This window comes from Lithobates pipiens, unplaced genomic scaffold, assembly GCF_037356315.1.
Source record: "Lithobates pipiens isolate NorthernLeopardFrog02 unplaced genomic scaffold, aLitPip1_a1.2 Scaffold_3, whole genome shotgun sequence".
Lineage (NCBI taxonomy): Eukaryota > Metazoa > Chordata > Amphibia > Anura > Ranidae > Lithobates > Lithobates pipiens.
The window spans coordinates 244,888,739-244,903,186 of record NW_027507790.1 but is presented as its reverse complement, the minus strand read 5'-3'; the positions used below and the strand labels follow the sequence as shown (position 1 = coordinate 244,903,186).

The 14,448-nt window shown below is 40.4% G+C and overlaps 1 protein-coding gene across 1 annotated transcript in view; it reads right to left on the bottom strand.

The window, feature by feature from the left end:
* Positions 1-777: 777 nt before the first annotated feature.
* Positions 778-14,448, bottom strand: part of MBD2 (methyl-CpG binding domain protein 2) — a 106,792-nt gene continuing 93,121 nt past the window's right edge. Inside the window, exons 6-7 of the mRNA XM_077462997.1 lie at positions 4,194-4,324; positions 778-1,600 (exon numbers count right to left, since the gene is read on the bottom strand). Of these exons, the coding sequence (XP_077319123.1) occupies positions 4,207-4,324 (118 nt within the window). The 3' untranslated portion in view covers positions 778-1,600; positions 4,194-4,206. The remainder of the gene's footprint in view (positions 1,601-4,193; positions 4,325-14,448) is intronic.

Genomic DNA, 14,448 nt, shown 5'->3' with positions numbered 1-14,448 from the left:
CAGCTCCCAGTTTCTAGTAATGGCAGGGATCCGGCTCCTGATTATGTGACCACTGTGACTGGCTGCCATGTGATCAGGCAAGTCCCTCCCATCCATAATAATCCACTTAAAGGGATGCTAGGGCTGGGTGGGAAGGGGTTAACTCACACCCACAAATACGCTATAGGGGTTGGTCTATTTACCACTTCAGCTCCAGAAGGTTTCACCCACTTCCTGACCAGGCCATTTTTTGCGATACGGCACTGCGTTGCTTTAACTGACAATTGCGTGGTCGTGGGATGTTGTATCCAAATACAATTGAAAAAAAAAAAAAAACAGACAATTGTGAATAAAAAAACAATTTTTTACTTTCTGCTATAAAACAATACCAATTAAAAAAATAAAAATAAAAATGTCGTCATCCGTTTAGGTCAATATATATTCTTCTACATATTTTTGGTAAAAAAAAAAAAAAAATACCAATAAGTGTTTATTGATTGATTTGCACAAACGTTATAGAGTCTACAAACTATGGGATAGTTTTATGGACTTTTTTTTATTATTATTGTTTTTACTAGAGGAGCTTACTAATACAATCGAGGAAAAGAGATCAGCGTTTCAGCTCAGCTGAAATATAAGATCTGTCTTTTGCTCCCCGACAGATCAGTGGTGTGCCTCGTTTACATAGGCAGACTGCCGCTATATCTCTCCTCTGAACGATTGGTGGACCTGATCGGACCGCCCGTGTGAAGCTAGCCTTAGTGAAATCTACAGACACCTATTAAAGACAATGAAAACTTAACAAAATATTTTTTTTAATCCAAATTGCAATTGTATTAAATTAAAGCTTGTAATGAACAGTTACAGCTGAGCAATGATTTAATGGCAGATAACGTGTTGGTTTGTTCGGTACACAAGACAAATTACAAAAGTAAAAAACAAAACAAAAACAAAAAACCTCCAAATTAAAATTCTTAAAAAAACAAAACAAAAAAAATATATATATAAAACATCAAGTTAAATTATTGCTTCCATTCCACAAAAAAAAAAAAAAAGTGCATCACATATATAGGCTGGTTGGTTGCACTATGCATACCATAAAACATTGCATAAAAGGTTTCTATATATTTATATATATTTTTTCTTACTTAAATATTGGAGGGCTAAAAATTGTAATAATTGTAAAATTGTAATGGTCTCAGCTGAGGTATAAAAAGGGATATCCGGAAAGCACTATGAATGCCAATTGCAGATTCAAAGATGTGTTTTTTTTTTTTTTTATATATCAATAATTATATTATTTTTTTCTTTGTATAAAAACTTTGCGCAGACACTAGCTAACTATAACCTGATATTTAAAACTTACGTTTGATTAACAATAATAATAATAATAATAATAATAATAATATTGCTTTACACTTAAAAAGTCAACAATTTGCAGACAAAATAAAGATTGTACTTTCTCTTCCATAACAATATAGATATGTACATCAAAAATAGAATTCCAGGAAGGCAATAAATTGTTGCTAAAAAAAAAAAAAAGTCCTATATAAATGTGCATTTGTCTTCATTTTAAGACCAAGGAAATCTTTTTTTTTTTTTTTTCAAATAGCCGAGGTACCTTGAGAGAAGGAGAAAAAAGTTGAGAATTTAGATTTTTTTTCAATAAAAATTAAGTCGATTTTTCAATAAATATTTTTAAAATATATGTAGACACCAACAATTAATTTCTCTTACTTGCTCCCTTTTAGTCTGTTAAATATACAATTTCAAGCATTTTGTTCAGGCTGTTCAATAAAAAAAAAAAAAAAAAAATCTGCTGGTCCCGACCCAATCCTCTCCTGTGCTCTCAGCAGTGCTATCCTGAATGGGAAGTGTGTTTGAACTACAGATTACCCCCCATCTGATCTTATGGCAATGAGGAGAGGGGGGCATGTTCAAACACCCTTTCTATCCTGGGGTGACAACATTGCTTCTCTACTGATACAGTACACTTATTGAGTGTTGTCACTCTAGGAAAGGATGCGTTTCTGGTAGGATCATTGGATGCAAATAAAAGAAAAATCTTTTTTTTTTTTTCAAAGCTAGGAGTCCGCCAAACCCTATCATCTCTGGCTGGCACTTCCCTTTCTATACTGGGTTCACACACACAGGAGCGGTTGGGGGGGGGGGGGAACCTGCATGCAATTCGTTTAGGAATCACACTCTCTATGGTGTGATTTGCACACGTTTTGTATGGACGCAAATCACACCACAAACTATTGGTTAGGAGTATCAGAGCATTTTTTCACGAATAAAAGTAGAAAACTTTACATATTCAGTATGGGTGCATCCCTAACTTAAAGTTAAGTAAAAGTTGAAGTTAGGCTGTTAAGTGCAAAAAAACACAAAAAAAACCCAGCAAAGATGGCCAACGTGCGGCTGATGGTGTGTGTACATGGCTCCTCCCTACGTGTTACGTCACGCCATCGGGGGCAGGTCGGTCATCTTTGTTGTTGGAAAAGCCCAAACTGTTGGCATTCGTCACGCCGGATCTATGCCCTATGTGTGCTGATGACATGTGAGTGCATCTTTATTAAAGTAGCACTGGTTTTAGCAATATTACACTATTGGAGTGTTTCATTTCATATCTTGGTAACGCTCTTCAATGGCCGTGTATGCTATAGTCTTGCTGCCTGGGTGCTGGAGTTGTTTTGATTGCCACTTTGAAAGGGATCCTCCTGCTTGTGCGATGCTGGATCGGCTTTGTTAAAGAGCAACCGCTCTTCTTAGGGGGTCACAATCTTTCTGGTAAGCAAAGCATGAGAGTGAAGGTTGTCACCAGGCTTTCTTGGAGGCTCTTATGCCGTGTACACGCGATCGGAAATTCCGCCAGCTAAACTCCGATGAGAGCTTTTTGTCGGAAAATGTGCCCGTGTATACACTCCATCGGTCTTTTGCTGGCAGAATTCCAGCCAGCAAAAGATTGAGAGCAGATTCTCTATTTTTCGGTTGGAAAAAGTTCAGGAAAGTTCAGAAATTCCAACGTATAAATTCTGACACGCAAAATTCCTATGCATGCTCGGAAACAATTCGACGCATGCTCAGAAGCATTGAACTGGATTTTCTCGGCTCGTTGTAGTGTTGTACGTCACCGCGTTCTTGACTGACGAAAGTTCCGAGAACTTTTGCGTGACCGCGTGTATGCAAGACAAGCTTGAGCGGTATTCGATCGGAAAAGCCAAGTTATTTCCGACGGAAAATCCACTTGTGTACGGGGCATTATTTCCATCACAGACGGCTGTGGGATCACTGAAATATATGCTTTTTTGGACCTATTTTTTTTTTGATCACTTATTTTGTCTTTTTCACTAAAATGAATTATTGATGTGAAATTGCATGCACTATATGAACATCAGGATTTGACCTCACAAATGTTCATTCAGCTGAACTGAGAACACAAATTCCTACAGGCAGCTCCAATTTTTTTTCTTAAAGCGGGAGTAAACCCGCTGAAGTTTTTTTTTTTTTCCACCTGCAAAAGGAAAAGGCATGAGCTAGTATTCACCGCATACTAGCTCATTATGAAATACTTACATTATAACGAGGCCCCGACATCTCGCCCGATCCACGCCGAGGGAGCTGACATGTTCCCTCGGCGTGTCTTCCGGGTATCGTGGCTCCGATGCTGCGAGTGGCTGGAGGCACGATATCGTCACTTCCGCGCATGCGCACGAGATCTCTTTCCGGCAGGGTTCGGCATCTGCTGGACTTTCAGCTGAGAATCCCCTGTGCGCATGCACCGCTGCAGTCAGTGGCGCATTGCGAGGGTAATATCTCCTAAACCCTACAGGTTTAGGAGATATTTTTTTTTTACCTACAGGTAAGCCTTATTATAGGCTTACCTGTAGGTTAAACTTATTAAAATGACTATACAACTGCTTTAAGAAAGGAGGGTTGTTAGAGCCACTTTCAGGAGGAAGTAACATGGGCTCCATATGAATGCCTATAGTGCTGGAATGGGATGTCAGTTAAGCTCATATACAGTAGGTGTAATGGTCAGCTCCTGGCCATTGCAGGGTCCATCTAAGTGCTTCTAATGATATGCACTTTCAACAAAGTGGGATAATACAATACACATATGGGTACAGATTCTTATATTAGACCCCACTGGTCACCATGGTTCATCTTTCACACATGCTGATGAATACAGTTCTAAAAAGACAATTACTGACCACAGAAACAGGTTTATGTTCCCACAGCAACTTCTGTGTTATTTGCCATCTCAGCAGCGCGTGCCAGTGTGTCGGCTGTTAACGCGTCTTCGAGTTTCCGCCGAACGCTTTGCACTCTTTCCTCCTGTTTCCTGAAATATACAAGGCAATGTCAGACACAAACGGACAAGAAGAGCTGCAGAACTGCAGGGAGCAGAGAATATTTCTACTACAGGGACAAATACATCATTTAAATCAATTCGGAGAGAACATGGCAAGATATATATTTATTGTTTTGGGAGTGATACATTAAGATAAAACAGTAAATGGGTGTGCTGCTCGCTTGGGTTTATAGGTATGTGAGCAAAGCTCAACAGCCTCAAATACTGAGGCAGACAAATCAGTTCAGACATCTTCCAACTGTGTATTTGTATAGTTCCAGATTTTGGGTGTGCTAGACATGCTCAAAAAAACATCATTGTACACAATATGCATGTAGCATGTCCAGTGCGTCTCTTCCTTGTTGCTGGGACCCCCACTCCCAGTATACCACAATTGTTGGTTTTGATTAATCAAAGTCAGGATTGCTGTGTACTCAGAGGAGGTGCTGTCAGCTACTGCTGCAAAAAAAATAAAAAAAAATAAAAAAAAGTCTGTATCTGTGTTTATAAACACCACTGCTCCAAACGCTAATATAGAAAAATACAAAATTATGCTGGCCATACACTATACGAAAAGTGTAGGGCAAACCAAATTAAAAAAAACGAACGTTCAGCTGCGAGCGGAAACGATGCAGCCATCATGTAATGACCGTTAAATCGTTCAGTGGACATAAATTTTATGTTCGTTTTTTCACATATACCTAATGCAGACAGGTTGAATGGGAAACACATTAACCTTTCAATTTATCGTTTGTTCGAAACTATCCAAACTTGTCCTTCGTTTTTTCGGCTCAAAAACGTCCAAAACAATTATCGATTTTGTGCCCATTAACTGGCCGAAAAAATGAACGAACGGTCTAATGACTGAATTTGACGATTTTTTGTATAGCGTATGGCCAGCATAACAATGTTACTTTTGTATCATTTTGTTAATTTATCTGTAAATCAAAGGGATAAACTTCCTTCTGAAAAATTAAGTTTATCCCTTTGATCTGCAGACAAATAACCAAAATAATACAAAAGTAACATTGTTACTTTGTATTTTTCTATATCAGCGTTTGGAGCAGTGGTGTTTATAAACACAGATTGTTTTATTTTATTTTTATTTTTTTTAACAGCAGTAGCTGCCAGCACCTTCTCCGAGTACACAGCAATCCTCACTTTGATGAAGATGAAGTCCATTAGGAAACATGACAAGTGTTTTTTTTTCCTCTGTGTAACCCCTTATAAAGTTTATAGCAGGCTGCAGCTGAGCACTACTATAAACCATTCCAGAAGAGGAGAAAGCAGTAGTAGTTGGAACAATCAATTCCCGACTCAACTACGTAAACTCCCTCTACATAGGACTACCTAAATACCAGATTGCACACCTACAAGTAGAGGTCGACCGATATATCGGCCGATATTTGCCGTTTTTTAATTAATCGGCATCGGCCGATTGTGCTGATAAAAAGCCGATTTAGAACTACAGCGGGACTTTGAAATGACTTCTGCAATAGAAGTCAGTGTAAGTTGCCATAGAAACGTCTTCCTCCTCTCTGGGCAGGCTGCCAAGAAAAGAACAGAAAGATACAATGTTTACACTTCTGAATGAATGAAATCATCTCTGTGTGTAGAAGTTCTCAGTTTAACCATTTAAAGACTAAATCTTTTCTGACACTTGTTGCTTACAAGTAAAAATCCTGTATTTTCTGCCAGAAAATCACTCAGACCCCCAAAAATTATATATATTTTTTTAGCAGAGATCCTAGGGAATAAAATAGCAGTTGTTGCAATATTTTATGTCACACGGCATTTGCACAGAGGTCTTTCAAATGCATTTTTTTGGGAAAAAAATACACTATTTAAAAAATAAAAATAAAAAATAAAAACAGTAAAGTTAGCCCATTTTTTTTATTTTTTTTTCCCGTCCAAAAAGTTTTGACTACCTGTTTTATTTAATATATAGGTTTTTTTTTATTTTTATTTTTTTTAATCTAAATCATACATACAAGTAAACTGATTGGAGGTTTGTTTTGTTTAATAAATGTTTAAATGTAAGAAATTTTCTGTATCACTTATGAAGGCTGCTTTCACACTGGAGCGGGCAGGCGTTGATGGTAAAACGCAAGTTTTAGCGGCTCTTTACCATCATTTTAGCGGTGCTTTTTGGCTGCTAGTGGGGCACATATAACCCAGCTAGCGGCCAAGGAAGAGGTTAAATGCGCCCATGAAGCACTGCTGCCAAATCGCATTGCATGCGCTTCGGCAGTGGTGCCCATTCATATCAATGGGCAGGAGTGGTGGAGGAGCGGTATACACCACTCCAAACGTGCTGCTTGCAGGACTTTTTTTTTTAAGATCCTGCCAGCGCATCGCCTCAGTGTGAAAGCGCACTGTCTTTCACACAGACTGCAGGGGAGCCATTTTGCAGGCACTTTACAGGCGCTATTTTTAGCCCAAAAGCGCCTGAAAAACGCCCCAGTGGGAAAGGTGTGTTAGATCAAGGGGGATTAAAAAAAAAAATAATAAATAATAAATAAAAAAAGGAAAAAAATAAATAAATAAAATCGGCCTAACATATCGGCCCAAAAAAAATCGGCATCATATATCGGCCGCCATAATTTCTAAATATCGGCATCGGCCAGAGAAAAACCCATATCGGTCGACCTCTACCTACAAGACGTCCAAAACACAGCAGCAAGATTAGTCCTGAGGAAAAAAACCTGGGAATCCATCTCCCCATCCCTGAGGACCCTACATTGGCTAACCGTAAAGGATCGGATCACTTTCAAGACCCTCTGCCTAACCCACAAAGAAACACTCCTCAATACCAAGGCGAGAAAATAAAACAAACACTACACACCCAATCGCAGCCTCCGATCAACTAACCAAAACATCCTCCTCATCCCCAAGTCCCGCTGCAAATCAAAGGGAGAACAAAGATACGCAGTCCAAGGACCACGGCTATGGAACACTCTACCCACTAACATCCGCATGGAAGAAAACCATCGGGCCTTCAGGAAAAAACTCAAGACCCATCTCACACCCAAGTAGCAGGAAAACAAGTTTGCATTTGTCGCGCTATACAAGTCATTCATTCATTCATATGCATTGGGTACAAATGCCTGGAATGCAGGTCTTGTGTGTTCAGCCACAGCTGCAGGTAGTGCGGGTGGAAGCTGCATCCATCCCTCAAAGCATGGGGACTCATTGTAGCTAGGTAGTACTGTGTGCAAAGGGCTTTAGAAGCTCCTAAAATAGAAGTCAGTAAACACCAAAAGCTATAATCCTGCACCTATTAAAAAAAAAAAAAAAAAAAAAAGTCTGAGATTTTGCATACTCTCCTAGTGGCACCTTAGCACTGCTTAGACTCCGAATTTAATCATTCCTCATGGCCGGAGAGCTACTTTAATGCAATAAAAGCCTGTAGATAAACTAATCAGCAAGCTATGGCAAGATATTGTGGAAGTGATTGAGAGGCGAGCCTCAGCCATTCCCCTGTACACTTGATATATCGGAGCGCTGGAGCAGACCCAGAGAGTGCGCCGACTGCTAAGATGCACACATCAGTCACTCGCAAAATTTAAACTCGTGAACTGAAGCTCCAGGGAGCAGCCTGGATTCTTGGCAGCACAGGAGAGGCACAAAACGGTGCCTTCAAGAGAGATTTGTAGCGCTGGCCAAACCCCATTAACTTATTGATTAAATGACTTCCCTGCATTAAATACTAATGAGCGCGCGCTTCTCTGTAAACCACTGACACACACACACTGTGCGGTGTGATACATGGATGCTACAAACTCCAATTTCGGAAATATATAAAGAACAAGGCAAGATAAGAAGAAGTGCATCTGATAACTACGGGGTCCATTTACAAAACAGCAAAATTATTTGCTTGCATTTCCCCCCTAGACTTTGACAGTTTTGCCTACTCTAATGCTTCTCATTTTATTACTTACAGTCAACTGAAAATAAGGCTGGGCTTCACTCATGCAGGAGAAATATACAAGTATGCTAAAAGCGAGTCGGTTTCAAATATTTAAAGCGGAAGTAATCCCACAGATTTAACAGTTTAACCACTTAAGGACCGCCTCCTGCACATATACGTCGGCAGAATGGCACGGCTGGGCACAAGCACGTACCTGTACGTTGCTCTTTAAGTTCCCAGCCGTAGGTCGGGAGCACGCCGGCGGCGGCGGCACACTCCCAACCCGGTCCTGAGCTCCGTGACCGTGGCCGCGGGACCAGCGGATCCGATCGCCGCTGGTGTCCCGCGATCAGGTCACAGAGCTGAAGAACGAGGAGAGGTATGTGTAAACAAACCTCTCCTAATGCTTCCTAGTGTGGCTGTCACCGATCGTCTCTTCCCTTTTATAGGGAAAGACGATCAGTGGCGTTACGTGCCAGGCCACGCCCCCCTACAATAATAATAAAAAAATAAAAAAACACATAACGTCATACATAACACCTACACTGTCCCCTAGTGGTTAACTCCTTCACTGCCAGTGTCATTTACACAGGAATCGGTGCATTTAAATAGCACTGATTGCTGTATAAATTACAATGATCCCAAAAATGTGTCAAAAATGTCTGATGTGTCCGCCATAATGTCGCAGTCACAATAAAAATTGCTGATCGCTGCCATTACTAGTAAAAAAAAATTTTTTTATAAAAATGCTATAAAACTATCCCCCATTTTGTAAACGCTATAACTTTTGCGCAAACCAATCAATAATCGCTAATTGCGATTTTTTTTACCAAAAATATGTAGAAGAATACGTATCGGCCTAAACGGAGGAAAAAAAATGTTTTTTTATATTTTTTTTGGGGATATTTATTATAGCAAAAAGTAAAAAATATTGAATTTTTTTCTAAATTGTCGCTCTATTTTTGTTTATAGCGCAAAAAATATAAACCACAGAGGTGATCAAATACCACCAAAAGAAAGCTCTATTTGTGGGAAAAAGAGGACACCAATTTTGTTTGGGAGCCACGTCGCACAATTGTCAGTTAAAGCGACGCAGTGCCGAATCGCAAAAAGGGGCTTGGTCCTTTGGCTGAAAATTGGTCCAGGGCTTAAGTGGTTAAAAAACAGTTACATTCCCGGCACATGTCAGGAATGTACAGCAACTGTCACATTGGTTGTGTTCTCAACCAAACTGTCAATCAAATGTCTGGTGTCATAGCAGATCACATGTGCACCATCATGGCACTAACAGATCAAAAAGAAACCAAGATGGCAGCTTCCATGGCTGAAAATGATAGGAGGGGTTTAGTTCCACTTTACATTGGAACTTTAGTCAGAAAATTAAGCCTTGCTAGATCACTTCAGGCTGGCCCATTTTGCAGGTATAGCTATGAAAAACATTAAAAATAGGTGTCTATAATCCAGTAATACACGGTCTCACCCTGCTCTGCACATGCTCAGTTGCTCCCCGTTTTTAAGCACTGCTGAGTTTGTAGAGGCCGATCTGCTGACAGCCTTAAGGCCCCATACACACTATTAGATTTTCTGCAGATTTTTGTCTTCAGATTTACCAAAAGAGTTTCAATTTGTATGCAATCAGGCAGGCCCTTGCACTACATGGTTTTGGTAAATCTGAAGACAAAACTCTGCAGAAAATCTAAGGCCCCTATCACACTGGGGTGGAGGGTGCGTCGGCGGTAAAGCGTCTTTATTTTTAGCGGCGCTTTACTGTCAATTTTGCGGCGCTATTAGGCCAATTATTTAAACTGTTAAATCACTGGGTTTAGTTCCACTTTAGGATTTACTGCTGTTTAGGGGCTCTGGAATTCAGTAAAATGGCAGCTTCCAGCAAGAAGTAAGTTGTTACGGTTAAAGCTCCGCTATAAGTAAAATAAAACCCATCAATTTAACCGCTTCCCGCCCACCGGCCATCAAGGCTCTCGTTCTGGGTGGATTTTATATGACAGCCTCCCAGTAGGACAGCTCTCGTGCGCCCGTGGCGGCGTGCATCGCAACAAATCGGTACACCGATCTCGGTAAAAGAGTCTCTGACAGAGGCTCTTTACCACGTGATCAGCCATGTCCAATCACAGCTGATCATGATGTAAACAGGAAGAGCCATCGATTGGCTTTTCCTCACTCGCATCAGACAGACTCAAGGACAGCAGATTGGCTGCACTCCTGAACGGGGTGGGGGTTTGTGCTGATTGTTTCAACACAGCCCCCCCCCCCCCCCTCAGATTCCCAATGGCCACCACTCTGGACCACCAGGTATGCCACCCTAGACCACCAGGGAAATGCCAATCAGTGCCCAGGCAGCTGCCAATCAGTACCCATCCCCAAAGCCTGCCAGTGCCATCAGTGATGCCCAACAATGCCATCAGTGCTGAACATCAGTGCCACCTCTCAATGTCCATCAGTGCTGCACATCATTGCCACGCATCAGTGCCACCTACCAGTGCTGCCTTATCAGTAGCCGTCAGTGAAGGAGAAAACTTACTTATTTACAATATTTTATAACTGAAACAAAAGAAAAAAACTTTTTTTTTCAAAAAGTTCATTTTTTTACTTATTTGTTTAGCAAAAAATAAAAACTGCAGAGGTGATCAAATACCACCAGAAGAAAACCCTATTTGTGGGAACAATATGATAAAAATTCTGTTAGAAGTCCAGTGTAGCATGACCGCGCAATTGTCATTTAAACAGCGACAGCGCTGAAAGGTGAAAATTGGCTTGGGCAGGAAGGGGGTGTAAGTGCCCAGTATTGAGGTGGTTAAAATGGAACTAAACCTATTGATTTAACACAATTTCAAAAATAAGTTACATTCCCAGCATGTCAGAGTAAGGCCCCACACGGGACGGATCAGTAATGATCCCCCCCGTGATGATCCGCTCGCTCAGCGGGGATCGCTCCGTTGTCCCCGCTGAGCCGGCGGTGGACAGGGCGGTCTCCGCACACTGTGCAGGGACCGCCCTGTCAGCTCTCCGCTCTCCTCTATGGGGATCGGATGAGCACGGACCGTCTGTCCGTGTTCATCCGATCTGCTCTGCAGATGGATAGAAAAATAGGATCTTCCTCCGTCTGCAGAATCGGACAGTAGCGGAGGCGGACGATATCGGGTGTCTGCAGATGTTCATCCGCAGACACCCGCTATCCCATAGGGATGAATGTATGCCCGTATTTCATCCGCAAACGGGGGGATAAAATACGGACATAGCGTCCGCATGTGTGAAAGGGGCCTTCGTTGCGAGCACGAGCAAATGTGACCGTTACCAAACTGTCAAACCCTCAAATGGCTGGTGTTAGAACTGATCACATGTGCAGCATCATGGCAGTTGCAGATCAAACAGAAGCTGGCAGCTAACTTGGCTGAAAAGGAAAGAAGGGTTTAGTTCCCCTTTAATGTTTTCCCATAACAGTTACACTCCAGGCATGCCATGAATGATAACTGTCACATTTGTTTGTGTTCTCATCCAAACCGTCAAGCCATTAGATGGCTGCTGTCATAACTGATCACATGTGCAGAACAATGGCAGCTAGAGAGCAAACAGAGGCTAAGATGCCATTTTCCTTGGCTGTAAAGGAGAGGAAGATTTAGTTCCGCTTTAAGATGGCTAAGATCCATCATCAGCACACCAACAAGCTTGTTTCAAAGTGCAAGCTATTCCTTATTGCTTGATCGGGTCTGATGAAGGGTTCCTGTATGGTCCCAAAGTGTTGTCCATATAATAAAGAAGAGTTTTGTACTTTAAAAAAAAAAAAAACAAGCTCGTCGGTGTGTTTGGCGACATATCTTAACCAAGCTTCACACCGTAACCAGTTGGAAGTCATTGCAGCACCCTCTCTACTATATGGTTAGTTCCAGCTTGGTGCGTGAAAATAATATTTTCCATGTTACTAATATTTACAAGCAGCAACTATAGAAGGATATGTTGAACATATTACATAAAATGATGCGCAAAGTTTATTAATACAAAAAAGTATAAAAAGTTTCAAAAAAAAATGTTGCAAAAAGTGTGTACATATATTACATAGCCATACAGACATAATACAGAAGAAGGAAACGATAGGAATATCTGGCTTGTAGTATGTGCCAGGTAAGTCCGGTAGTATATAGACAGAACCAAAGAAAAAAAAATTGCCCTTTGGGACTTTAAATTAGTAGTGCCACACAAAGTGAATAACAATTCATTAAAGAGATACAAGATACTTTTAATGGAACCCTGGTCAGGAGATCTTTTACGTGCACCCTTTATTGGTAAATATACAGTTTTGCAACTTTCCCTTGTGTATACGAGGGATTCTACGATATGGAAATTCATACTGTTGATGTATATAAATATCGTAATTCTTGTACATTCTTTGACAGCAAATTAATCCCCTGAGGAAGACTTTGACCATGCAGGTCGAAACTCGTTGGCAATTTGCAATTTAGTTATTAATATATATTGTTATATGGATACAATATGTAAAATTGAATGTTTACACATATCTCTGACTGGAGCTCATATTTTAAACATTGTGTGTTTATGATCTGTTATTTCAATTAAATTATTTTTACATTTAATGACTATAATTTTTCTGCAGAAAACCCCCACTGGTGGAGACTTCTCCATATTGAGATACAAATTTTATTTCATATTAAAATCAGACTAATTTGAAGTCCGTGGATGTCATGATAAAAACATCTCACTATATACATATATTCCTGGTAGTGGTATAGAAACAAATAGCAAAAGCACTTAGATTGGTGTGTTCTTGAAGCTGTAGTCTCTACGCATTTCGTGGAAAATCGTCCACTTCTTCAGGAGACAGCCAAGATTGGAATTGTGTATATCTGTTGGAAGACCGTGTCATGAGCAAAAAACAAAATATAACATGTCAAACCTGTCCGATTTTTAATATGCAAAATGAAATAAAATTTGTATCTTTTTTTAACGAATGGTTATTCAGTTTGTGCGACACTCATTTAAAGTCCCAAAGGGCATTTTTTCTTTGGTTCTAATAAATATTCGGGGTTGAGTGCTGCCCTGGTCTGAGCATATGTGGCCTTCCTTTCCTTTTAACTTATTCAGCTCCGGAAGGTTTTACCCCCTTCCTGACAGGGCCATTTTTTGCAATATGGCACTGCTTTAACGGACAATTGCGCGGTAATGCGACGATCCACCCAAATAAAATCAATGTCCTTTTTTTTCCCCCACAAATATAGCCTTCTTTTTTTGGTAGTGGTAGAAAGGGGGTTGAGGGTTATCTCTGGATGCATATGTTTGATGTGGATGTCCAAGGCAAAATAAGTAAGAGGAGTTATGCCTCCCCACCCCCCCCCCTCTTTTTTTTTAATCAAAAGTCAGCAGTCAAAACCAGGTACCCTCTCACCCCCCACCCCCAAAAAAAAGGTGCCAAATGTGGCAGCGGGGGGGATTTGAGAGGCAGACAAGCAGTGCTTCCCCCCCTTTTGGGTGGAGCACCACATTAAAGTGAGGTATTGTGATCAAGGCTGGAGTCTGTAGTGGAACCATGAATTCAGTCCTTAACCACTTAAGCCCCGGACCACTTTGCAGCCAAAGTACCAAGCCCCTTTTTGCGATTCGGCACTGCATCGCTTTAACTGACAACTGCGCGGTCGTGCGATGTGGCTCCCAAACGAAATTGCCGTCCTTTTTTTCCCACAAATAGAGCTTTCTTTTGGTGGTATTTGATCACCCCTGCGGTTTTAATTTTTTGCGCTATAAACAAAAATAGAGCGACAATTTTGAAAAAAAATGCAATATTTTTTTACTTTTTGTTATAATAAATATCCCCAAAAAATATATAAAAAAACATTTTTTTCCTCAGTTTAGGCCGATACGTATTCTTCTACATTTTTGGTAAAAAAAAAAAAAAAAAATAATAAAAAAAAAAAAATCGCAATTAGCGATTATTGATTGGTTTGCGCAAAAGTTATAGTGTTGACAAAATAGGGGAGAGTTTTATAGCATTTTTATAAAAAAATTTTTTTACTAGTAATGGCGGCGATCAGCGATTTTTATTGTGACTGCGACATTATGGCAGACACATCGGACATTTTTGGAACCATTGTCATTTATACAGCAATCAGTGCTATTTAAATGCACTGATTCCTGTGTAAATGACACTGGCAGTGAAGGAGTTAACCACTAGGGGGCG